Source organism: Phalaenopsis equestris, unplaced genomic scaffold, assembly GCF_001263595.1.
Source record: "Phalaenopsis equestris unplaced genomic scaffold, ASM126359v1 Scaffold211777, whole genome shotgun sequence".
NCBI classification, from domain to species: Eukaryota; Viridiplantae; Streptophyta; class Magnoliopsida; order Asparagales; family Orchidaceae; genus Phalaenopsis; species Phalaenopsis equestris.
The window spans coordinates 35,255-62,869 of record NW_018230755.1 but is presented as its reverse complement, the minus strand read 5'-3'; the positions used below and the strand labels follow the sequence as shown (position 1 = coordinate 62,869).

At 39.2% G+C, this 27,615-nt stretch overlaps 1 protein-coding gene across 3 annotated transcripts in view; it reads right to left on the bottom strand.

The window, feature by feature from the left end:
* LOC110036849 (probable UDP-N-acetylglucosamine--peptide N-acetylglucosaminyltransferase SPINDLY) overlaps nt 1–27,615 on the bottom strand; it is a 94,944-nt gene that overhangs the window by 49,470 nt on the left and 17,859 nt on the right. For all 3 annotated transcript variants that reach the window (XM_020741390.1, XM_020741392.1, XM_020741391.1), the window contains exon 9: nt 4,640–4,821. In XM_020741390.1, the coding sequence (XP_020597049.1) occupies nt 4,640–4,821 (182 nt within the window). The remainder of the gene's footprint in view (nt 1–4,639; nt 4,822–27,615) is intronic.

Genomic DNA, 27,615 nt, shown 5'->3' with positions numbered 1-27,615 from the left:
TTTAAGATGGATTGGTGCATTATCTTGGAATAAATTAATGTGATCTCAATCTTTGATAAACTAATTGTTGAGCTCTTTTTTGATAAGTGTTCTTAGCATTACTTTATTTCTAATATTAGGTAATTTGATATTAAGTTTTTCGTGTCAATTTTGGCATCAGAACTTAGACTAGGACATCTCCTAGGAGAATCCCACCTTGCTAAAATCAAGAACCAGCTTGGAAGAAATACATAAGAAAATCAAACAATTGCAAACAAGATTAGTGGCATTCGAAATGAAAAAAAAGAGAATCAAATTCAATTCACTCAGATGATCATCATTTAAACCTCAAGATGGCTAACACTCCCCTTCAAGCTTACAAGAATCTTTCGATCAAGGCGAATCTTATCGGAAAAAGAAAACCAATAGAAGACATCAAAATTTTGGGGTTAAAATTGATACTTTAGAAATCTGGAGTGGTCTAAATTCCACAGACTTAATAGATTGGCTTCATACTGTCAAATGTGCATTTGATTAAAAATATTCTTAATGATAGAGGTGTCAAATTAGTGGCTATTAAATTGAAGAAAATAGCATCCATTTTGTGGGAGAACCTTCGAAGAACTAGAGCAAGACTCTTATATAAAACTCCATAACCTTCCACAACAATCAATTAGTAGTAAGTAGATCATATATAAGAATTTGGACAATTAATGTTGAAATGTGATGTGCTCGAACCCGAAGATCATGCCAGCGCTCTATTCATAAGAAGATTACATTCTTTGCAAATGTCATACATCTACAATAATAGTTTATGCTATTTGATGCGACAAAATTTACTCTAAAGTAGAAATACATAGGCTATACCAAGAATTTTTCATCTATAATAGAACAATATTTTCAAAGAAATGATTCAAAAAATTGCGAAGAACCATCATCATTCAAAAACATCTGAAAATATCGAGGCTAGCCAACAAACATTAAAAATTATTTAATAAAACGCATCTGATGCTTGAGATTTGGACGCATTACATTGAAGTGTCCAAATGGGCATGTCATAAGTAGAGAATGACCACCCACACAATGAAGAAATTGAAATTGAGGATACCCTTGTCGATAATGAGGATGAATAATTTTTGTATTATGATAGAGAATTTTTAGTAGTTTGTTTTTTAAGACTTCTATAGATTCCGAGTTCGATTGACATCAACAAATCTTTCATGCTAGAAGCATTGTGCAAAATAAGTGTGACAAGATTTTTGATGGAGGAAGCTGTAATAATGTTTTCTCAAATCATATAGTCAAAAAACTAAATCTAACTCTTAAAAAGCCTTCTATTCTTTATAGATTGATGTGCTTAGAAAATGAAATGAAATCAAAGTCAACAAATGATGTCTAGTCCAGTTATTCATTGGAAATAAATTGCAAGAGGTGTGATGCAATGTGATTACCATGGATGCTTGCCATTCTTGATTAGGTCTACACCTTGTCAAAATGATAGGCATGCCATCTATGATGATTTTAAAAACACCTCTACTTTATAATATGAAGGTAAGAATGTATTTCTATGCTTTTGAAGGAGGATATTAAAGGTAATGAAACCGAAACAACAATCACCATTATTCTTGCGAGTAATGCAAAATTATCCATCTGCAGATATTCTCATAGATTTGGAAAAAATAAGAGAAGAAACGCATAGCAAAAAAGTGTCAACTTTTACTACAATCAAATCAAGATCTTTTCCCTACCAATCATAAGCACATTAACTAGGTTGAAAACATAATTGAAAATAAATTGGATATTCAAAACTGAATCTCCAATGCTCGTAGTCAAATATATCCTTTTACTAATACATTTCGGTCAAAGTTAGTTTGATTTGAGATGATTAAAAGAACCTAATTCAAACAAAGGTTGTTCTTACATGAAATAATTACCCCTACCAAAATAATCATTATTACAATAATTTCAATCTATTACAAGTGTAAGAATGTTCAAGGCATGGAGGACAAGTCCCTTACAGCCTTGAGAAAATGACAGCTAGTGATATAAGGGACTTCTATTGATAGAAATATAAAGGAAGATTTACATAGATACCACTTAAATCCCTACGGATTAACATATGTAACACCTAAACTTCATGTTTTACATAAATGCCACCTTACCTAGAAAAAAAAAGATGTCTTTCTCTTTTAAAAAGTTAAAATAGTGATATTTTTTAAAGTGATTTTAAGCAATTGGGTGGTACAAATATAAAAAGTAAAGTATAGGCGTTAGATATGTAAATACATGGGAATTGGGTGGTGTGTATGTAAATGCCCTAAAAATAAATAAACAAATTATATAAAGAACGCGTTCTTTTCTTTTCTATTTTTGAAGAGATAATTTAATTAATTGGGATGTTAAAAGTATAAGTATTGCCTATGAATACCAATAACTTAGATGATCGGGGGGTTCTTTCGTCAGTCTGTCTCAGGCATCTCTAGTTTGAAGGAAGGATTTCCCCTCACCTTGGAATGGATTTCCCTTTATTTATGAGAGCGAGGAGGCAACCATAGTAGTGACTATGACCTTGCCAAAATTAGTTCAAGACTTATTTTCTATTTCTCCATGAAAATTGTGCAGAGTCATTGCAACCCAGACCTGAGAGGAGCCATATCATGAAGTTTCCTACAGTTTATGCTGTTCCAAGCATCACAAGACAAGGCTGGTCATCGCCTATTATTGCAAGTTTTAACTTCTCTTGATAATTCCAACATCTAACAGTGGATAGCTACAGCCTAGTAATTCAATAAGTCTTCTAAATTTGTTTTTCTGTTAGAATTTCACTGGTTCATTATAATCCAAAAAATTCAATAGAGCATTGCTATATTTTTCTTGTTTCTACAACTATGGCTGAACTCCAACCCATTCAAATCGTATAAATCTGAAGGATGAAGCTTAATTGAAGATGGTTATCAAATTGTTGAACCAAAAAGGAGATCGCTTCAAGTTCTCTATTTTCTAAAACTCTAAACTTGGTAGATTAAACCAACCACTTTGATTGTGTAGGCACAACAAATGGCAACAAAAGTAGCAATTAATGTGATCTAAATCTTTGATAAACTAATTGTAGAATAACTCGATATAAGATTTTTTGCTTATTACTGATAAGAAGTTAGCGATGTCAACGATTGCTAGAAATTCAGAATAAGATTATGCTAACCAAGCTATATAAGATCATGGTTGTCAGTACTTGAGAGGTGGATGAAGTCAATCAAGCATATAAGAGAGCCCTCCCCAAGCCAATGATGAGGCGGCCTATAATGGCACAACAAATTTACTGTTCTCACAGTATGATAATAATTGTGCCATGTGTATGTGTGATGGATGACAATGAGATTACCATTTTTAGAATATAACATCAGTAACATATTATGATTACATATAATTCTAGATATAAAGATTGGATGTTTATTTTTTATATTCAATAAGAGCTGTCAGGCAAATAAGAGATGCATGTATTTGTTGGATGAAAGTACGGCTCCATTAGACTAGTGATTCAATTTTCTTTATGTACTCACCATAGCATATAGAATTCTTGTAGACAAAATTTTTAGTTTATGAAGGGATGTTCAACATTGTCTATCCATCAATGTTGATGACAATACTGGTCAGCATATCATTTTAAGGATTCTCTTGTAATTAATTGTAATGATAGTTTGTCCTATTAATTTTATGAGGGAAAAATCATCAAAGTAATGCAATCACCAATCAACAGAGAGTGCATATTGGACTGAGACCTGAGATAGAGTTAGCTTATAAATTCCTAATAAATAAACATCACTTGTGGTACGTTAGTATGCACTTGAATATAATGAAGATTTAATTTACTTTTTATCTTCATTATAAGTAGTCAAGCCATAAAATCTGCTTCAATTAGCAAATGAATGTGTTGTTCCACCAAAAATATGGGTGTGTGAAGGATCCATCGACCTAGGAGTTACCAGCCTTAACAGAAGTTGCTGATCTTCAAACATGTTATCTCACCACCGATCATCGTTCTTATTGGATAACAATGATTGACTATGTGAAACTTCTGATTATACACCAATAGGTGTGGGTGATTGTGCATTTGTGAGTGGGTGGATTATTCATGTGTAAGTGCATATTGCAATGCTATCTTACATATTGATAGCAAGAAATATATTCAGGTTAAATGTTTGATAGGTATAACATTGTCACTTTCATGCATTTAAATTAATATTGAAGATTGATACGAGAAAAAAATATTCTTAAGCTTGCCATATTCCTCAATGGCTAAAGTAAAAGATACTTTATTTTGAAGTTTAGGTCATTCATTGTAATTTCTCAAAAATCATGATTACATCTTCTTTAGTTGGATTTTAATTAGATAAATGTTTAGCAAAATAGAAGAATAGAAGCTTACAAGATGACTTTGATTGTATAATTTTCCTGTTTAATGCTTTGGCTACCGATATTCAAGTATCTTGTATAAATTATAGCGCAGTGTAACATTGCATCAGAAATTTCTTTTTATTGACTATTATATCAACAGGAACCAGACATGTCGTACCAATTATATGCCATATTTGTGCAGGGACTTTTAAAATGTCAAACTATAATACAAAGTTACTCAAACCATGGGAATATATCATCATACCTTTTCCAAACACCTCTTTGCATTGTCATAGTCATGAATCAAATAATATGCATTAGCAAGATTAATCCATAACGGCCCAGATTTAGGATCAATTTTTGTTGCTGCTAATAAGCAGTCCCTTGCCACAGTTGCAGCTTCAACTTTATGCAGATAAGTACCTTCACCAGCATTGGCACCGGGTCCTAAAAAAAGAGATGAAGTAAAGATGGATAACCAAAATTGACTCAAAAAGGATGAACAATTACCTAGAAACCCATTTCATTGTCTAAGAAGCCCTATTCATTCTTATTGAGTTAGGATTTAATTTCTAAAAGTTCAATTGCATGAATAACAGATTAAAAATTGTTAAGGCGCTCTTTTTGGGTTAAATTTTTTTTTTTTTTTTTTTTTTTGAAAACAAAAAATAGGAATCAAAAAAAGACATTGTTTGCTTATCTGTTTTTTTTTAAATTTATTTCTGTTTTTTATTTTTTGGAGGACTTAATGGAGAATAAGGAATCATATAGCCGACCCCACTTAGTAGGAAAAAGGTTTTGTTGTTGTTTTATTTTTTGAAGAAACAATTCTATTTTAAATACTAAAAAAAAACATGTTTTTGTCTGTTTTTAAAATACTAAAAACAACGAGTCCAGTTGTTTATCGCAGCTTTCGACACACTGTCAGCCGCCCGCCGCCGTCGACCCGTCGCCGGCGTTCGATGCAGCCACACATAGCTGTCGTTCGCTCACCTTCGCTGCCACCTCCCACTGCCGCCGCCCTCCCCCCCCCCCCCGCCCGCCGCCGGCCCCCGGCCCCCTCCAGCCGCCCACCCCCCAGCCAATCGTCGCCGCCCGCCGCCTGCCGCCATTATCGGTCAGCCGCCACTCGCCATCACCACCTCAAAAAACTTGAATATCATTGTTTTCAAGGAAAAAGTTTCAAAGTCTTATCCTAAGGGTTGCGGATGAATGTTTGACAACTCAGAAGAATCCTGTCAAGTTCCCAAACTATCCTATGATGTATGTTCTTTGTCAACGGTTTAGTTGAGGTTCATCCTTTACTTCGGGTTTTGGGTAGTATTAATGACCGTCTCTGCAACACAAAGTTAACACACCCTAATAACATAAAAAGTAAATCTAGAATACCTCAGTCTTTTGTCTTCAGCTACCCTACAAAACAGAGTTGTATAAAATATATATATTATTATTTGGTGATTTAGCTATTTACTTTCCTTTTTTTTATTTGAGACAACCCAGTCAAGATACCCATGGCTTTCCATAGTCCCAGGATTGTCAGGTTATTTATCTACTTAGTCTAAGAGATGGTCAAACCTACTCCGACAAGAAGATTCCTGTCAACAACCCTGGGTTGCGTCGTCTAAGAGATCTTCGTAGATTCGGGTAGCAGGGTTAAAATTGCATTAGATGATCTTTGTCGATTAACTTTTATATTCCTTTTCGGATTTTAGTGTTTAAGAATTTTAGATCACTTAAGACTTCTTAGCCGATTAGATTTTTATTATTTTGTGTTTTATTTTTTGATGTTTGAAATGACGCGGTCAAGATCTCATAGTTCCGTCCTCCTGGGGTCATAGGGGTTTGTTGTTTGATTATTCATAATTGACTGGAAGATACTTTGTTAGCAGTCCTGGATTCCCTCCTCCAAAATAGCTTCTCCAACTAGGTTATATTTTATGGTTGAAGTTTACGTTTTAGTATTTTTTTAGGGTGAATTTTATGTCGTGTCTTTTATGTTTGTTTATACCTTGACCCAAAGTGTCCCGACTGAGGTTAAGCATGTTTTTGTTCTCGTATGAGAAGTCAAACATTCCTTAACCTCAAGTCACCTAAGTCTGAGTTGAGTTCAGATTAGCTTGAATTAGATCAAATTGATCCAAAATGAGTTCCCAACAAATTCGAGTTAGCTCGAGTTCACCTCAGATTAATTTCAAATTAATTCAAGTCAACCCGAGTTTAACAGAATTGATCCAGGTTGGCTTAGTTTGACTGAGGTCAAGCTAAGCTTAATTGACTTGGACTAACCCTGAATTGATCCAAATCAAGCTTAGTAAATTTTGAGCTAACCAAGGTTAAGCTGGGTTGACTCGAGTTAAGCCTCCTGAGTTGGGTCAAATCTAACCTGAGTTAGACTTGGAGACTAAGCCACTTTAGATTTGACTCTTCCTTTAATCAAAATAAGTCTACTTTAAGTTAGATTTAAGTCAATTTTTAATTAAACTCGATTGAAGTTTAAGTTAAATTCGAAGTAGAGTTCCAGATCAGATTTACCAGAGTTAAGTTGGATTGACCCGGGATATTAAGTTGATTTGGGTTGACCCGAGTTAGGCCAAGTAGACCCAGTGGCCTAAGTTTAATTAGGTTAACTCGAGTTAGGTCAGGTTGACCCTGGTGATTAAGTTGATTTGGGTTAACACAAGTTAGGTTGGGTCGACTCGGCGGTTAAGTTGATTTAAGTTAACCAGAGTTAGGTCGCTTTTACCCTGTGGTTTAAGTCGATAGGGGTTAAACTGAGTTAGGTAGGCTTAACCCGGTGATTTAAGTTGATTTGAGTTAACCTGAGTTAGGTCGGGTCGACCGGCAATTTAAGTTGATTTGTGATAACCCGAGTTAGGTCGGGTCGACCCTGCGGTTTAAGTTGATTTGAATTAACACGAGTTAGGTCGGATCATGGGCTTGGGTTTTGGATTTTAGGACTAAACCTAAGTTAGTTTCATAATTCATCTAATTAAATAATTAGGAGAATTATGTGGTGGGGGGTGGTCCCAGGTGCCAAATTGACTCCTAGGTGCTTTGATGTCATGACCACATTGAGTGGGTTTTATAGCAATGGGGTCAATTGGTCAAGAATTGACCCAAAATTGGGTTTGGCCCAACTTAGTTGGGTCATCCATAGTGTCACTAAGCCTTGGGGTCAACTTGGTGTGTTAGCTTTTCAAGGAGATTTTAGGGTTAATTGGTGGTTGAGAAGGCCTTAAGTGAGGCTAGGGATCAATTTAGGTAGACCCCTCTCCCATTGAAAACTTTGGTGTCATGGTGGTCCCTAGGGTTCATAGGAGGTTTCTAATGTGTTGGGTTTCCTATGTGACCCAGGGCATGTCATACCCATGGGGGGGGGGGGGCTCTCATGAGGCCAAAACCCTAAACCAACCTGACCAGGGGTTGGAAGTTTGGGCTTATCCTGAAGAGGCTCAAGGGAACATAACCTTGGTCTGGGGGTTATGTGCAGGTGAGTGAGTGGACCCTCACAAAAGTGATGTTAACAAACGGACCAACAATATGTATGGTATACCCAATAGATAAGCTACGCATATTGGCGTTAACCGAACCAGGGTATGGAAGTTTGGGCTTATCCTGAAGAAGCTCAAGGGAGCATAACCTTGGTTTGGGGGTTATGTGTAGGTGAGTGAGTGGATCCTCATAAAAGTGATGTTAACAAACGGACCGACAATATGTGTGGTTTAACCAATAAATAAGCTACGCATATTAGTGTTAACCGAACAGGACAGTCAGATTGCGGAACATTCCAATATATCAAGAATGTGGAGGATCGGACTCGGGTCAAAATTGTTGCTGAGAATTCTAGGGACAAAGGTTGATAGAGAAGGTTCACCAGCTCGAAGAGGAATGTCATTATCCAATAAAAGGGGGGCTTATATCCACTTCTGGAACCTGCTGGGAAAGAAGGGTATTAAGATCCATTAAAGGGCCTTATACCAATTCTCAAAAGGTAGTGTTGTGTCCCTATCTCATTAGGAAGAAAGGTTGATGTTCTTACATCCTAACAAAGAAGAAGACAAGTAAGCTAAGGGAAAGTCGTGATTTCGTGTCAAGAGGGCCTTACATCTAACTAGTAATAGAGAATGGACGTATTCCATTAAAGGCCTTATACCAACTTTCAAAAAGAACGATGTCACATCCCTGTCCCATCGGAAAGGAATGTTGATGGACTTACATTCTAGCTGAGAGGAGAACAAGCATGTTAGAGGAAAGTTGTGATTCCGTGTCGGGAGGGCCTTACATCCAACTAGCAAGAGAGAAAATAAGTTGTATTCCATTAAAGAAGGTCATATACCAACTCTCAACAAGGTCGAAGTCATGTCCCTGTCTCATTAAGAGTGTCGATAGGCTTATATCCTAACTAAGAGGAAGACATGTAAGCTAGAGAAAAGTAGTGATTCCGTATCAGGAGAGCCTTACATCCAACTAGCGAGAGAGAAAGATGTGCAAAAATCATACGAGTTGAGTTCAATTAAGAGTTGTTCTGAATACTTGACATTTGCTAGGTATAGGCTACCCGAAGGAAATTACACATTGCCCACAGTTATTTTAGTTCGTGAAGTCGTTAAAGGTTGGTTCATGAGTTTTAAGTTGTTTGCTGGGTATAGGCCACCCGAAAGAAATTACACATTGCCCATAGTTGTATTAGTTTGTGATGTTGTTAAGGTTTAATTCATTTTATGTTTGTTGTTTTAAGAAATTCTGACCCTTCAATTAAGGTCGGATTTTACATCGGCTCATGGGTATTTGCTTCGGCCTTTCCGGACCTGCACAAAAAGTTGTTGGTAGTAGAACATTAATTATAGCAAAAGATGACTTGTAGTCCTTTTCCATCATCAAAATGTCCAACACTACAACAGTCAATAATGTCATCATGGAAAGAGATATCAACTAATGTCAAATGATGTCCATGTCATGCAATGCCCTAGTATGAACACTCCGTGATATTTCCCCGAGCTTTATGTCTCGTCGTGATCCCCCTTTGCAACAGGACCTACTATAAACACCTTGCACTCCGAGTTACTATCAGAAGCAAGCTCTTTCAAGTACGCCACAGTGCCAACAGGGTTATGGTAGCTCTAGTGGTTGAAGTCCCTAAGGCTCTGGCTCGGCTTATAGTGGACAGGGCGCTTGTACGGGAGCATCCTTCTAAGTGTAATGGAGATTCTCTATTGGGCCACCCCCCGAGATGTAGTGCTTCGCTAGATCAGCTCCATTTCTTTGCAATATAAGGACAGATCTGAGTGGAAGGGGTGTATTTATCAGATCCCTAAACCCTCTGGGCCCCACAATCTGTAGCTCCGTTTCAAAAATTATGAAACACTCGCTTAACAGCGAGAAGGTGCAGAACAAAATTTTAAAATTATGATGATCAATGTGGGGCAGAATACAGTCCCCTTCTTCAAAGATATTAATTACGCAACTACCGGGGATACAATCCGAAGGCAGTATGCTCAATGCCACCAATCTCTTAATTATTTAGATTGCAATCAACAGCATCGAGTCCACTCGATTGTATCGCAGGATGACTGGGAGATTTCCATCTCTATATACGCTAAAATTGTAACAACGGTCGTATTGTATTGTTATTCTACCTTTCCACCGACTGGGCTCAGAATAGGCCTTTCTTTCCAGATACCTAGCTCGTCCTCTGGCGCCTCCATCATGTGTTCTACTATGATGTCCTGTTCCTCCTTAGTAAAAACCTTGGTAAACATTTGCAACCCCTCCAGTGTATAGACCTTCTCGCCATTGATCATTTGCAAGTGTCGAAAGAAGCTGTTTGGAAGCGTTCAAGTTCCTTTTCTGAGATGATTTCCCTAGCGGTGGTTTTCCCTAGCGCGAGAGGGTTGACAACTTACGTGGTATAAGGGCTTGGCGCGAAGATGTGCCTCTCCAACTCATCCTCTTCCGAGTCAAGGTTTTCTATCCTGAGGATAAAGTACGCCTCCTCGGGGGTGTACTCAAGAATCTGAAATTCAAACTCTGGCAGGTCCTCCATCGGCTGAGTCGGGAGTGTCTGTTCCTTCTATTCGTCGACTCTCTTCAGTCGTTTGTTTCGATTTCTGCTCCGTGTGCGGGTCATCTTGTCTTTATCTTGGTAATCCCCGCCATTGAGGCATCCACTTGATCTTGCGCACCGGCAAACACAACGGACTTAAGCCCCCCGTCGCTACTTGGCCTATCAGCGGCTTGCTCCGATTTTACGATTCAACTCTCCCCTTAATAGTCCTCGGCGGCCAGGAACATAACTCCAACACAAGTTCTCTATCCTTGGCTTCCTCCTTGCTGACGATCGACAGCATCAGACCATTATACAATAGCTCGGCTTATTCCATATCAAGGTCAAAGCGAATCCTTGCTCACTTTTCTATGAATCGGCAGACCAGGGCCAAGCATACACCACTATGAAAGGTCAAAATGAATTTGTCCTGACATTTTCCTGCGAAGAACAGAGAGAACATCAGTGGGCTAACTTCAAATCTGTCATGGTTATTGTCATTTGTCAGTGTATTTGTTTGTTTTGATCTGGTTTGTTTGTCATTTTCATTTTCATTCTCTTTTATTTTTGTTATTGTTTTACTTAGTTCGGGTTGAGGGGGAGTTGCATTTGTCATTATGGAGAGAAGCTCAAAGACACCAATCTTATGAGTGAGAGAGGGTCTCCGAGAGCAATGATTTGATTGTGCAAACGGAACATGATCAAAGAAGAAACAAAACTCATTCATATTTTTCATTAATTTGTTTTAATTGTTCCCAGTTTACAAATGGATCGTTTTTCTCTTTCATATCACGCAATGGTTTTTCAAATACTGCTCATTAACTGAGAGCATATATCTTTCCCCGTCAATTAGCCAGCTGGTAGGATCCTCTTGAGTACGTCTTTTCGACGATGTACGGGACTTCCCATTTTGGTTCGAATTTTCCATCTTACGGTGGGCGACAATAGTTCTTCGGAGTACTAAGACCAAATCACCAATTTGAAATTTTTTTGGACGAACCTGTTTGTCGTGGGCCCGTATCATCTTTGCTTGATATAGATCCAAGTTTTGTTGAGCCTACAAACGTTTGTCTTTCAAACTGTTGAGTTCTTCGAGCCGCAGTTCATATTTTCTTCCTTAGTTATCTTATTAGTAATTGCTACTCGGAGAGAGGGAAGTTGCAATTCGAGTGGAAGTATAGTTTTAGACTCGTACACCAGAGCAAACGGTGTTGACCGTGTCGATGTTCTGTATGAAGTGTGGTAGGTCACAAAGCTTCTGAAAGCTGCTCATACCATTGTCTTGTGTTGCCAGTTAATATGTTTTCAAGATTTGAACGAAAGTCTTGTTGAAGCCTTCGACTAAACCAATGGATTTGGGGTAATAGATTGTAGAACATCTTCAATCTATATTATGTCTTCGGACAAAATTGTTTATTTTTGTGTTCTTGAAGGTTGTCCCGTTGTCTAAGATTATCCTTCGAGGCACTCTGAATCTGTAGATAATTTGAGTCTTGAAGAATTGGAGAACCTCATTCACCTTGACTTCCCTAAGCGGTATTGATTCAGCCCCTTTAGAGTAGTCTATGGCGGCAAAATAAACCGGTGGCCTCTGGATGATGGAGTTTCTATAAGGCACACTATATACGTGCCCCAACACTCGAACAACCATAATGCAATTGCGAGTGTAGCACGTTCGGAGGTTGGTGTAAGACCACCTCATGCACCTGGTATTGGTGACACCACTTGGCAGCTTTTAAGCAATTTGTCGTCATTGTCGGTCAATAATATCAGAGTATTTATTATCCTTTTCATTTTTTGCCCCGACTTGTGTGCTCCGCAAAGGCCTGAGTGGACTTCCTTGACAATGTATTGAGCTTCAAATATGCCTAGACACCGTAGCCACATTTGGTCGAAAGACCTGCGGTAGAGGACGTTGTTCACTAGAGCATATGACAATGCTCGCTGCTTGATTTGATTTGCAATAGAACTGTCTTCTGGTAATCTCCCAGTCTACAAATATTCAATGAAGAGCTGTCGCCAATCTTCTTTTTCTTTGTTCTCGGTAGTTGTAACAGTTGCATCGATGCCATTTTGTGGAATTTATCCATGTCTATTTGAAAGAGAACAAGTCTCCCTTGTACTGAAATTGGAACTTAGTCCTCTTCCGTGCAGGCGAACTCCTTTGCAAGCTTTGCTAAACCATCGGCTAATGAATTCTCTCGCATCGAAATTCTCAAAAGTGTAACGTCTGGTATTTGTTCCAAAAGCTTTATAGTATGGTGAAAGTACTGCGCAAGCCTTAGTTTAAGGTCTTGTACTTTCCAGCGACTTGGTTAATGATGAGCTGAGAATCCTCGCATACGTTGATGTCCTTGATTTCCATTAAGATTGTAAGTTCCAAGCCACTGATGAGTGCCTCATATTCGGCTTTATTATTTGTATATGGATTTTTCAAGTGGTAAGAGAATGACAGCATCGCTTGGCCTGGAGTGATGAAAACCAGTCCTACCCCTACCTTGTCGGGTACAATTGTCTGCTTGTCCTTGTCTTTGTAAGCAAATGAAGCTCCATCAAAGTATAGTTCCCAATGTTGAGTGTCGGAACCTTCAAACTCAAAAATCTATTTGTCGAGCACGCCGCATTGAGAGAGGACCCCATCGGTATCGGGTGTGCTACTAGGAAGTCCATCAGTATTTGTCCTTTGGCAGCGGGCAGAGCAACAAAATTTATGTCGCACCGGACAGTATCCGCCTAGCTAATCTTCCAAACAGTGTCGGTCGAGTCATTAGGTGCTGCAGAGAATTGACTCTCAAAATAAGAGTCGCCATACGAGAAAGCATGTAGTGCATTAGCTTTTGTACGGTGAAGGTCAAAGCTAAGAAATGTTTCTCAATTGCAGAATACCTTATTTCGGTTGGAATTAGTCAACTCAGGTAGTACAATAAGTTTTATTTACGCTCATCATTGACTTGGGCTAGCAAGGCTCCAAGGGAGTCATCTAAAGCCGCGGTGTAGAGGAACAGAGGCCTTCCCGAGATAGGGACTGCCAGAAAAGGTGTCATTAAATAATATTTGATGCTTTCAAAAGTGTGTTGGTATTTGTCATCCCGCATGAATTTGGCATCATTTCCGGTTAAGGCGATGAGTGGTTAACACCTACCCGACAAGCTAGATATGAAACGTCTTATATATGCCCACTTTCCTTAAAAGGACCTTAATTGAGTCAAATTCCTCAGAAGAGGCATATTTAAAATCGCTTCAATCTTGAGAGAGTCGATTTTGATTCCATGATGGCGGACAACAAATCATAAGAACTTCTCTAAGATGACACCAAAGACGCATTTTAAGCGATTCACCTTTAGATTAATTTTTCACAATTGTTCGAAGACGATTCTCAAATCGTAAACATGGTCGTCCTCGTGTCTACTCTTGATGACTAAGTCATACACATAGCACTCGTCTTGGTTGTGGATGAATTCGTCGAAGATCCTTGTCATAGCCCACTGATATCTCACATCAGCATTCTTAAGTCCAAAGGGCATGACATGATAGAAGTAAATCTCAATGGGTGTTCGAAATGTTGTATTTGGTTCATCCTCTAGAGACATTTTAATTTGATTACAGCTTGACGATCCGTCCATGATTAAGAAGATCGCGTGTGCTAACGCAATATCTACCATCAACTCTAGGATCATTATGGTAAGTTCGCCTATCGGGCAGGCTTTATTTAGGTTTCTAAAATAGATGCAGATCTGAATTTAGTCATTTTTCTTCTTTACAGACACTATGTTGGCTAGCCAAGTTGTATATTTTTCATCTTGGACGAAGCCGGCATCGATTAATTTCATAACTCGAGCCATGACCTGTTGTTCTATTTCCATGCGCATTTTTATTGGGGCTTGCTTTACCAGGACGAAAGCTTCATTCACTCTGAGCCTATCGACCGCCACCTTTGGAGCTAATCCGGGCATTTAATTGTAACTCTAATCGAAGCAATCTTTATAATCATTTAGCAGTTGGGTTATTTCTCTTGCTTCGATTTCATTGAGTTGCAAGCTGATGAAAGTTGGTCTTGGGTTTTCTTCAGTCCTCAAGTTAACTTCTATTAGCTCGTCTATTATCGATTCAATTTTTTCTTCAAATTTTGGTGGCACGTCTTCAATTGGAGGCTTTTCAAAATTAGCGGGCGCTCCAGCACATTCAACATCGAGTTCTTCGGTGACAACAAGACAATTTTGTGTCATTCAGAGGTCCTAGTGTACCGAATCCAACTTCACCGTTTGAATTGGGGTTTCATTGTTGATTGTTTCATAGTTGTTCAAAGAGGTGGGATTGGTCTGTCGACAACTGTTTCGATATCAAACCACGTTGAAAAAGCTTTTGAACACACGAGGAATAACGTCCAACTGGAAGTTCCACTAAATCTATGAAATTTTCTTTTATCGTTACATCTTTTTCAGAACTAGAAAAAGAAAAGTCAAGCTGGAACTTAATGGGTTGCATACCTTCACTAAGTACTTCTTTTGCCACCAAACTCGATTTTATTTGAGCAAAAAAGAGTTAGGGTCATACCCTGTACAATGTGATTAATCCTTAACCGATTCTTTTTTCTCTTCTTTGTCCTCGAGGGATATTTTGAACTGTGGCTCTTTTTAAGTCACCACCATTGTTGTCATTTTCTCCTTTTCTTTTTCGAAACTGGAGTCCAAGTTGATGTTGATTTTCAAGGCTATCTTTATTTCAACGATCGGGTTTTCTCTCCCATGTCCTCGTCCCGACCTCAACCTCAGATGCGAGTTTTGTGAGAGTCCCTACCCTTCAGTTGCATTGCAACATTGTATTACTTGATTTTCTTTTCTTCTTCCCTGTCTTCTTATTTCATTTTCTTATTTCTTTTCTTCTGCATTTACTGCCATGCCCCTTGAGAAAATTGTCTTCTTCAGCGGAGCATAGTATGCAGCATCCTCATGTATGCAGATCTCATGTACTGAGAACAACTGTAAATCACCTTTAATGCAGCATCCTTGTTCCTCATGCGGGTGCTTGATGCACTGGTGCAGCGATGAGGGAACCATCTTGTGTCGTGGAGCCACAGTCGACCAAGCAAAGCGTTGAAGGATGTCTCGGAGTCTGACATGAAATTTGTCGTTGTCAACAAATTACCGATTTTCAGAAGTATTGTGATTGAGCTCATGACTCTTTCTCATTATTGATTGAGGTCATATAGCACCATTTTTTTCTGTCGTTAGCTTGCGGGCATCGATGTCCAAATAACCAAGTGCTCTCAAATTCATAATGTTGATTGAAACGTTGGGGTTGATAAGAATGTGGCGTTGTCAATGTTAACTGAGATGTACAGTGGGTGGTTATGTTCGGTTATTCCCAAAAATGGATGATTATCGGAGAATGTGACCTTGGTTGGCCTTTCCAGCGAATAAGCCTCGTCCGAAAAAGTACTAGCAAGTTGAGTCAAACAGATCTTGGGATCGAAGGGAGCGTTTACTAATGACTCCCTCATTTCTTTGAAGAGGATCAGAGCATCGTGAATGCTCAATTTTGCTTGTAGTTTCATCAAATGGGTTAGAGCATTTTAGTCCACTTTATTGTGAGGGATGTCAATATTTTCTTGAATTGGCCTTTCTTGTGTATGTTGAATTACTTCCTCAGATACGATCAATTGTTTTCCTTTTTCTTTGGGAGTCGTTCTTAGAGGTAGAACTTTCCCGCTTCATAAATTCACTTTGGTTATTTCCTCTTGTTTTTTTGCTGAAAGAGGAGCCTCTTCTGGGAGTACTTCATTCGACTCTTTTGTCTCTGAGTCTTATGATTCCAACTCTATAAAAATCTATGCTCTTTGCAAATCAAAAATAGCAATGTCATTTTCAATTTCACTATCATCATTATCATTATTGTTGTCATCTTGATTTTTGTCAGACCCATCGAGATCATATACAATTCAAGAATTGTTTGTGGGATCGAATTTGGATTGGTTGATTTTGAAAACATCAACATCAAACATAGACAAAACGTAGCCAAAATTAAAATTCTTTGCATTAACCGTCCCCGAAGGGACAAATAAAAAGTCATATAAAGTCAACAAATCAAGGAATTTTTCCCCCAAATCTGAGATAACCAATCGAGGAGAATGAGCAGAAGATAGAAGGAATAGGAGGTACAAAAGGAACAGTAGCACCCTATACTACGAGGGTTTTTGATCCTCTCAGTTTCACCTTCTTTTTTCTTTTACTTTTCTTTCCTCGGAAGTGAGGGTTTTGAAGTTAATGCCGAGGCTAAAGCGGCTTGCATCCTGTTGAGAACCTTCTTAGAATATCTGGTCCACGACACGTTCCACCCATCTTCATCTTTGTAAGAGTCGACAAGGACAAATTTATCGGTCCAGATTACATTGATCGAACCCTTTTCAGGCTATTTCAAGTATTCTTTCAGGGTAACTATATTTTTTAGCATGAAGTTGTATTCCAACAAGTGCTTGAAGACGAAGCAATCCTCGATCTTGTGTCCAAGCATCCTATGGTAGGTACAATAGTTGGGCTATCTTTCTTCCCAACTTCCTCCGGCCTCTTAGCTTCGAGCAACTTCAATTCTGGTATCTTCAATAAATAGCAGAATATCTTGAAAAAGGCCTCTATCTTGAACGGATACTCTTTATTCATCCGCTCGACCATGTTTTTCTTATCTATTTGCTGCTAGGTTGAATGTTGAAACTACAGTTGCAAAGATGTTTGTGACTGCAGTGCGCTGGCATTCTGTTGCTGCCTCTTCTATTCTGATTGCATATGCATTGGTTGCTTACCCTTCTCAGCTGTAGAGACACTCAATGATTTCTTCTCGAATGCTCTTGCCGGTTTCGGTTTCTCTGTTTTCTCTTACAGACTTAACTGTTTTTGCCTCTTCCTAGAAACTTGCAGTTTTGCTAAGCAGTTTTGCAATTTTCTTTATTATAAACTCCTTGAACATGAATTTCACCATTCCGTGAATGTTTTTGAGCAGGATCTCGACAGCGCACTGTTCCTAAAGTTGTGGTTCACGTTTCATGTTAAGATTTATCCACCTGAAGATGTAATCTACAAGGATCTTTCTCGTCTTCTGCGCTTCCACCACCAAGTCACCGACTGTAATATGGTGTTGGGTTCCGGCGAAGCGCTGAATAAAGAGATTATCTAAATCTGCAAAGGTCTTGACGGACCCGTTGGGAAGTTTGAATACCAGTCAAAAGTGACACCAATAAGGCTGCTAACAAACTGGAGGAACAGGAGTGCATCACTACCCCAGTGTTACAGAAACTTAACCAGAAGTGTGCAAGATACTGACGAGGCTTTCTTGTCCCATCGAATATCTTGAAGAGGGGTGGCACAAAGCCCTTAGGTTATTGGACGGAATCAAATTGCTCCAGGCAGAATCTACCCCTCAAAACTAATGATCCGGCCCTCACTTAGGTCATTGTTTCCTTGACTTTCTGTTCGACCAGCTGAGAGAAATCTTTTTCTGGAACCTCGCTCTAGGCGGTATCCTTTTTCTTATGATTATCTTTTTCAGTCTCAGCTGATTCTTTTTTATCATCAAGGATATGGACCACCTCTGGTAGGGTTGTCTCGACAGTTGGTGCCTGTGGTATCTGAGGTAGGTTGTGCAAAGTTGCCAATGGAGCCATCATCTCCTCAACTTTCTTCTCGAGACGAGCGAATTTTTTGTCCCTTTGTTGTATCACCCTTTGTAATTCTTCCATCGAGTCTTAATTGTTTGGCGGCGACACTTCTCGCGAAGGCGAAGTGGCTCGTGTCTCCAACATGTAACTTCAACAAACTCCTCCATGTCATTGGACTCCTTCGCTCCTTTTGTTGATAATTGTCTGAAGTCGGCTCTAAACTTCTCCATTTTTTCCTCAATCGAACTGGTGTGACTCCTCCAACAAGTCTCCTCTTGGGAATTGCCCACTGGAGTCGTATGTTGGGTCTCCACAACATTAAAGACTTCCTCTGATCGCTCACGCCTCCATACACTCTTTTTTAGTATGGGAGGAACAGCCTTCGGGGACGTGTCAACGTGCTCTGGGCGATCCCTGACCCGTAACAGTTTTACATGTGAGTTCATACTAGAGGAGGACTTCCTGACCCTTAACAGCATTTCTTCATGTGACGGTTGAAAAGTTGGACAGTGTCTCGGGCTAGCTTTGGAAAAAGGATGAACATGTTCCTCCAAAAAAGCGATAGTGTCTATCATCTTGGGCCCCAACGAAGCTTAGCGGGCACCCGAGGTGAAGTGGTTGCAATATGTCGGTCTTCCAGCCGAAGCTTGACGGGGACCCGGGGTGTGTCAAACTTTCGATAGCCACGATCTGGTTTTTCCTTCTTGAGAATTTTTCTTTTCATCTGTGGGGAGACTGCCCACCCCATCTTGTGCAAGACCTGAGAGATAGCACTTCTCTTTCTGAGAAATTTCTCGAACACGGAACAAATCCTTGAGATAAACGGGCTCCTTGTCTTTTCTTGTAGGTGACAGAAGGATCGGGGCGGACTAGAAGCAATCCGGCAAGTCATACCAACGAATCCCACGAATCACTTTTTGTTGTCATTTTTTGAAATTTGAGATCTTAAAATCCGCTCATTATGAACGGTTGTGGGATCGAGGAGATGTCGGTTATACTTTGCCCAAGAACGAAATGGGCAAATCATACCAACAGGGGGATGGAAATCTGGCCTGTGCGGGGCATAAGCACGTCACCTAGGCATGAGGACAAGTTTAAAAACCAAAGATGGGAAGAGAAAACGTCCCCAACGGAGTCGCCACTCTCCTGCTCGCATCTCCGCTTTTCTCAGACAGGCCACATCTGCTTCTGCTTCGTGTCACTGTCGCTTGTCGTTCCGTTCGGTCATTGTCGTCGTTGTGTGGAGTTGTCAGTTCGTCTACCATCATATACAATTTTTATCTCTGAATAACTCTCTCTGTGATCGTGTGAATGATCTGAAGAGAGGAGGTCAGTGGGCTAAGGCATACAATGTCGGGGACAAACAAAAGAAACACGTGGAGAAGCTTTCATGAGGTGGACTTCGCCTAAATAGCTCTGAGGCATATGTCTGAAATGCAATCAGCTTAAAATACTTCGAAGGCATATTCACGAAGAAAACCTGACGAAAGCAAGCCCACGATCAATGATTCGAGTTATTGCACCTGTTCTGGGGTCTCTTCTTCCTATAAGAGCAAACTTCTATAAATAATTATATCTTAAACAATCAGGGATGCTTAAAAAAACTCTCGATTAAAGTTGTCACTCGTCCTTAGAAAGTTTGAATGTTGTTTTCACTGAAAAAGTTTCAAAGTCTTATCCTAAAGGTAGCGGATGCTTGACGGCTCAAAAGAATCCTGTCAAGATCCCGAACTATCCTATGGTTTTGTCTTGTTTGTCAACAGTTTAGTTGAGGTTCATCATTTGCTTCGGGTTTCGGGTAGTTTGAATGACCGTCCATACAACACAAATTTAGCACACTGTAAAAACATGCAAAGTAAATCTAGAGTGACGTCCGCTTTTTGTCTTCAGCAACCCTGCAAAACCGAGTTAGCATAACATAAATATATTGTTATTTCATGATTTAGTTGTTTTCTTTTTTTTTATATTTGAGACAACAAGGTCAAAATGTTCATTGTTTTCCATCATTCTGAGTTTGTTAGGTTCTCTGATCTAAGAGATGATCAAACCTACTCTGACCGAAAGATTCCTATCAACAACCATGGGTAGCATTCTCTATGAGATTTTCGTAGATCTGGGTAGCAGGCTTAAAGTTGCATTCGGTGATCTTTATTCATTAGGGTTTAATTTAAGTTTTAATGTCTTTTTCGGATTTTAGGAGTTGAGAATTTTAGGTTGCTTAAGACTTATTAGTCAATTAGATTTTTGTTATTTTGTGTTTTATTTTTTATTTTTGAAATGCCCTAGTAAAAATCTCATGGTTCCATCCTAACAGGGTAATTGAAGTTTGCGGTTAGATTAGTCACAAGTAACTAGAAGATACTTTATTAGCAGTCATGTGTTGCTTCCTCCAAAATTCCTTCTCAAATAAGATTGTATTTTATGGTTACAATTTATGTATTAGTGCCTTTTAGAGTGAATTTTATGTCGTATCTTTTATGTTTGTTTGTACCTTAGCCAGAGTGCTCCCAACTGAGGTTAAGTGTGTTTTCATTCTCGTATGAGAAGTCAAACACTCCTTAACATCGAGTCACCTAAGTCTAAGTTGAGTTCAAATTAGCCCGAGTTAGGTCGAACAGATCTAAAGTGACTTTCCAGCCGATCCGAGTTAGCTCAGGTTCACCTTGGGTTAATTTCAAATTGATTTAAGTCAACCAGAGTTTAAAAGAATTGACCCAGGTTGGCATAGTTTAACTAGGGCCAAACTAAGCTTAATTGACTAGGACTAACCCTGACTTAATCGGGCTGAGTTAACTTTGAGTTAACCAGGTTTAAGCTTGGTTGACTCAAGTTAAGCCTCCTGAGTTGGATCAGATTTAACATGAGTTAGACTTGGAGCCTAAGTTACTTTAGATTTGACTCTTCCTTTAATCGAATTAAGTCTAAGTTATGTTAGACTTGAGTCGATCTTTAATTTGGTTGAAGTTTAAGTTAGGTTCGAAGTCAAGTTCCTGATTTAGTTGACCTGAGTTAAGTCGAATTCACCCAGGATATTAAGTTGATTTGGGTTAACCCGAGTTAGGTCGGGTTGACCCCGTGTTTGAAGTTGATTTGGGTTAAATCGAGTTAGGTCGGGTCGACCCGGCGGTTTAAGTTGATTCGAGTTAACCTGAGTCAAGTCGGGTCGACCCGACAGTTTAAGTTGAATCGGGTTAACCCGAGTTAGATCGGGTCGACCCGACAGTTTAAGTTGAATCGGGTTAACCCGAGTTAGATCGGGTCGACCCAGTGCTTTAAGTTAATTCGAGTTAACCAGAGTTAGGTCGGGTCAACTTAGTGGTTTATGTTGATTGAGGTTAACAATAGGTAAGTCGCCCGGGCTAGGTTGGATTGACCTAATGATTTAAGTTAATTTGGGTTACCCCGAGTTAGGTCAGGTCGACCTGGTGATTTAAGTTGATTTGGACCCAGAAAGGTTCATGTTGAACTAGGTCTAAGTTAGGTTAGATCTAGTAGGGTTTAAGTTGAAATAAGTCTAAGTTAGAACTAGTAGAGCTCGGGTTAAACTAGGTCTGAGTTAGGTTAGACTTAGGTCAGACCACTTTGAAGCTTCATACATCGTCGTGTGATTTGTTGCGCTTTCCACGTAGGAGTCACGTTGCCACACAATTTGGTGCTTCCCCCTCCGTTGTTTTGTGATCCAGCCCGATCTCTGCCATCCATTTCTAATGCAGAAACAGACGGCATCAGTCGATTGTCCCCATGGGACAGAAACGAGAATTGTTCGTGTTGAAACTCTAATATCTCACTCAATTTTCAACTAAATCGCTTGGGATTTCTTCTTATTTCTTCATCTAATCAAGACGAAGTTATCTATGTGGCTAAGTGAAGGTGCACTGTACATTTCTTTTAGAAAAGGCCATGTCGAGGATCATTTTCATAAAGTTAAACCCATACCTTGTCCCAATAGGTTAGGACTCGATTGGGCTTGACAGAGATGATCGCCTTGAGATTATGCAGCTCCTCCTTGCTTGAAGTTGGGTCTAGCTACGAGCTAGCCCAAATTGTGTTATGGTTTGGTGTTGGAATAGGTTAGAGGCAACACGAAGGCTTAGTTTTAATTGGGAAAGATGCCTTAGAGTCTTCTGAAGCTTTTGAGAGAGGTTTGGAGTTTGGAGAGGGTTGGAGCGGAGGCTAAAAAGGACCCAGGGGTGAAATTAGGTTTTGATGGTGGAGGGAATGGCTTGAGGATTGTGGGAATCAATTGCCTTGGTTAGTGGGAAGGTCTTTTGTGTTCAGACCTGAAGGTTTGGGTGACTGCCTAAAAAGCTTGGTGTGCCGGTATCCCCTTGGGTTAGGGCTATTTATAGCCATGAGAGCTCATGAGATGAGCTTACGGTATGCATGTGGAAGCTCAGGTGGCTCCTCAGAGCATTTGGAGAGAATTTTAGAGGCTTTTGGTAGGGGAAAGGGGGCTTTTGCATTTTTTGATGTGTTGACCATGAAAGGTCCAATGGGTGCGAAGTTGGCATGGAGGACGGCTTTGCTTGATTGGGGAGGCCTTTGGTGGGGTGGCTAAGATCAAGTTTGGTCTCGCTTGACCCATCTTGGCTTGGTCTAGCTCCCCAAAGTATGAACATGGGGGGCTTGACTTGGGTGCCAAGTTGCTTAAATTAATTTCAATTAATTTTAATGTAAGTTGTAGTGTTGGTCATGGTTGGCCCACGTGATAAGGGCCAAAGAGATTGGGCCATTGTCTTGGGTTTGGGAGTTTAGGGCTAATCCTAAGTGAGGTTAGGTTTAGCCCAGTGGCCCATGCCTAATGAACTTTCATAATTCACCTAATTGAACAAGTTAATTAGGAGAATTATGGGGTTTAACCCATGGTGCCAAATTGACTCTTAAGTGCTTTATGTCATGACCACCTTGAGTAGGGCTTAATTTTGAGGCAATGGGGTCAATTGGTCAAGAGTTGACCCAAAATTGGCTTTGACCCAATTTGGTTGGGTCACCCATTGTGTCACTAAGTCTTGGGGTCAATTTGGTGTGTTAGCTTTTCAAGATCATTTTAGGGTTATATGGAGGTTGGGAAGGCCATAGGTGAGGCTAGAAATCAATTTAATTAGACCCCCCTCCCATTGAAATTTTTGGTGTCATGGTGGTCCGTAGGGTTCACAGGGAGGTTTCTAGGGGTTTTGGGCTCCCTAAGTGACCCAGTGCATGTCTTACCCATGAGGGGTCGACTTGGGCTTATCATTAGGCGAAAACTATAAACCAACCCAACCAGGGGTTGGGGGTTTAGGCTTGTCCTGATGAGCCCTAAAGGAGCATAACCCTGGTCTGTGGGTTATGTGCATGTGAGTGGGTGGACCCGCACAAAAATGAGGTCAACAGCCGCTCCTAGCCACCGACTGTTTGCTATTGAGCCTGCCAGCACCCGCACATCGCTTCTGGTCGACGACCATCTCCGCCTGCCACTCGTTGCCACTTGCTACCTGCCCACCCACAAGTAATGCTTCGTGTTGGGTAAAGCAAGAAAAACGTCATATATGTCATAAACAACGGAGCTTAATACTCAAGTGCATGTGGAACCAATCGTTTTATAAAAAATATAGTTTTTTCTTTTAGAAAATAAAAAATATCCCATCAAATATGCTTTATATTTTTTATTTTTAAAAGCATATAAATCATAACAGTACCAAATGCATTTTTCAAAAAAAGGAAAACAAAAAAAAAAATAAAACAGACTAAAATAAAAATAAAAATAGAAAACAAAAAGTGATCCCAAAGAGGCCCTAAACTTTTTAATAATTTTAATAGATACAATAATAAATGTAAAGAAACAACACATGTTTTCAAAATATAAAAACAACATAACGTCTATGACTATTTAGATAGGATATTACCCAGGGAAATATAGTAATAAATACAAAGAAACAACACATGTCTCCAAAAAAAACTATCAAAAAAATAACATAATGTCCATGATTATTTAAATAGATAAGATATTACTCGTTGGATGAGATGAGAAAACATCCTTAAAGCTTATGCCAAATTAGCAAGCAAAATAAGAATGCTTAAACTATCTATGATATACTAAAATTTAGAACAAAAATCACAATTCAAACAAAAAATAAATTAAAAAGGGGGTAAGACTACTCTTCTCAAGCTTATCTCAAGAAAATGTTATTTTTCAAGGAAATGCTATTCTCTATAATTAACTCAAATGCATAGCAACAATGTAAAAAGCTACTTTCAAAAAATTTAGAATTATAAAATCAAAAATAAGGTTATTTCGGCAAATTATGCAAGCCATGTTATGTAGGTTCACTCCATAAGAGTACTTTTCCTTCAAACTACTGCTTCTTGGCTCAATTTAAAAGAGTTCCCTAGATCTTATTAAGTGGCAAGAAGCTCTGGAATTGAGAAAATTCAACGCACTTTGAAGCACTACGTTGCACTTGATGTCTCAAAGCTTAAGATTGATGCCTTCTCTGCAGTATATTGCCTTAGAAGCTGTCAGATGGGTTTGCACATACTTTCCATAACAGTAAGCTATAGGAGTCCATTTTGATGGACTTCTCAAGAAGAATAGATTAATTAGAAGGATTACATAAGATCCGAGGAGGGCATTATTTATATGACATTGTAGACAATTTTAACAACCACAGCAGCAAGCCTTTATCGCACAAAGTGGGGTCAGCTACATGAATCTTTTTTCTTCATTGTCCTACTGTAGACAGTTTTAACAAGATACACCAAAGTTTATTTTAAAGAAGATCAATGGAAGTAAATTGCAAATATGCAGTTCTAGAATATTTGAAAGTAACTCGGGTTGCCCCATATATTATCTTATAAAAAAGATAGTAGCAGGTTTTATAATAACTTTGTAAGATCCTTAAGGGATAATGTACTCCAAGCTGAAGCAAAGCACGCCTTTTCATCCTTGAATAGATAAGCAAATAGTGGTAGCGAATTGTTTAATACTTCGCATGGTAAGAAACTACAATGCAAGGCCTCCAAAAACTAGGGATGGAAGTACTCCATATGCACATTTTGCATTAAACCAAAACATTCATGATCAACATTAAATTCACCCTTTTGGCATATTTAGAGTACCTCCCACAGAGCCCTTCTGGCATGTAGTTTCAATTGACACAAGAGAGTCTTAGTGAAAAAGCAAGAGTTATGGTAAGCATGGTGATTCTTAGAAATAAAAAATCTACAGAAGTCAAAGAAGAGGACACAATAACTCAAACATATCAAATCAATCAACTTAATAATCTGAAGCATGTAAGTAGATCATTGTTATGCAAGTTGGACGACGATAGCTTGCCCAAGGTGTCAAAGATCAATCCTGTGGGGGTTAACATATGGGACCGAGATGTAGATCAAAAAGCTTGTTTAGCCCAAGTGAAGTTGGATTTCATTTGAATTTTCTTATCATTTTCCTTATCCATTCCAAGATTAAAGCCAATTGAATTTTTTTTAATTATTATAATAAAAAATGTTGATCCAAAATCCAAGAAAGTTGACATGAAAATAAAATTTTAATTTTAGCAATTATTTGAGATTTTATTTCTCATTTTTGAATTATAAATAAAAAATATGAGTCATTTGGTACAATAAAACTTAATTTCTAACATATTGCTCCCCTCTCTCTCTCTCTCTCTCTACATACACACACACATAGATATATATATATATATATATGTTTTTTTTGAAAGCCCAAAAATTTGAAAGCACAAAAAGGCTAATACATTAACTAGAAAGAAAGATATAGATACAATGTGATGGAGGGCACAAACATGGTACCCTGCTCATACCAAAACCACAAGGGGTTCAACAACTAGAAAATACTAAAAAGTACATTAGAGACATAAAGAAAAAAAAAACTTACAAATGCATAAATACATAGTATCAGGTGGCTAGAGAGTAACCTAATTTGATTTTGCCTCTGACTCTGGTTCTAGGAAAGGAGCAAGCTAATAAGTTTGTAAGATGATTGTCATTGCCAGGAGTAACCAATCCAATATGTTCCCGAGCTAAAGTCGGTCTCCATTCTTCTTCTTCCTCCTGAAATAGACCTGTCATTCCTCTTCCGAAGATTGGCTCGTCTGATTTTGGTCTAAAGTTTGTTGGAGACGTGCAGATTGTTGGACATTAGAAGCAAGTACATGTATCGGCTGATCTGTTATTGGATCAAAGGAGCACTCTCGTGTGTCTTGGCACTCTCGTGTGAGCACTCTCGTGTGTCTTGGCGTGTAAGTGAATCATCTTCAATAACAGTGGGTGGTATGAGCACAACTGGATCTGTAGTTGTAGTATGTTCTTCTTCAGGAACTGTGGTGTTGGAAAGAGGATCAGCTTACATCTTCTCAACAGGGATAGTAGGTGGCTGATCTTTAGAGATATTCGGCTTTAGATGAGGATGCAAACGATAGCAAATAGTAGAGTTGTGGTCAAACATACTATAATGAGAGCAATAAGAAGAATGTGGTTCTATTTCAACCTTTTGTCAATACCTGTTGTGTATAGTGTCAATCCATATCTCATCCGGAGCTGGTTGAGTGATATCTCTCTCAACTAACACACAAGTCACAGAGGGTTTAGTGATAGCAAGGGTAGGACTATCCACCTTGAGAGGCTTACCATAAGCAGTTGCTAAAGAGTAGAGGATTTCCATGTTGATAGCTTTTCGAGAGAAAATGCGAGTGTAATCGGCATCATGAGATAGTTGAATAAGTATATGTCTACTGTCAAGTAGGCCAATGTTCCAACTGCCCAATAGTTTCATAGCATCAAACTCATTCCTAATGATCTCCAATTTTCGGTGGCTATAAAGAAATTTCCCCACTAGAGAAAAATGCCAAGAGGACGCGAGAGTACCGGTTTCAACCTCTGTGAGAATAAGTGCGAGAATAAGTGCAGGCTTCCCTTTCAATATCTGTGAAAATAAGTGCAGGTTTCTCATTTTTTTTTCAAGTTTCTTAATAAAAGTGTTCTCACCTCCACCTTCAAAAGCCTCATGTAAAGATTTTGGAACATTGCAGGACTTACCGATGGCAAAACTAGGCGCTGAACCTGGAGGAGGGGCACGGGCAGAAAAGTCGCCGGCAAGAGCATTTGCATGGAAACGGAGCGTCGAGACCATCTCCCTCACAAGACAGAAGTCTGGCGGGCAGGAAGCGAGCAGCGAGCCCTTCTGCGAACAGGAGTCTGTCGGGCGAGCAAAAAGGCATAGAAATGAAACTGCAGCATGAAACCGCAGCTCAAAACAGCGTCGTTTGGCGGGCAAGGGGCGAGCAGCGAGCCCTTCTGCGAACATGAGTTTGTCAGGCGAGCAGAGAGGCGCATAAATGAAACCGCAGCTCAAATCAGTGTTGAAGTCCTTCGTCGTTTGGCGCAGATGACGAACGCAAAGCTTCATCTTCGTCGTCGTCGTCGTCGAGTTCGTCGTCGAGCACAGTCGAAGGAATCAAAGAGGGTTTCGCCATCAGGCACAACCCTAGCAGAGCAGATGGCGTGAATCATTATATATATATATATATATATTTTTTTTTTTTTTTTT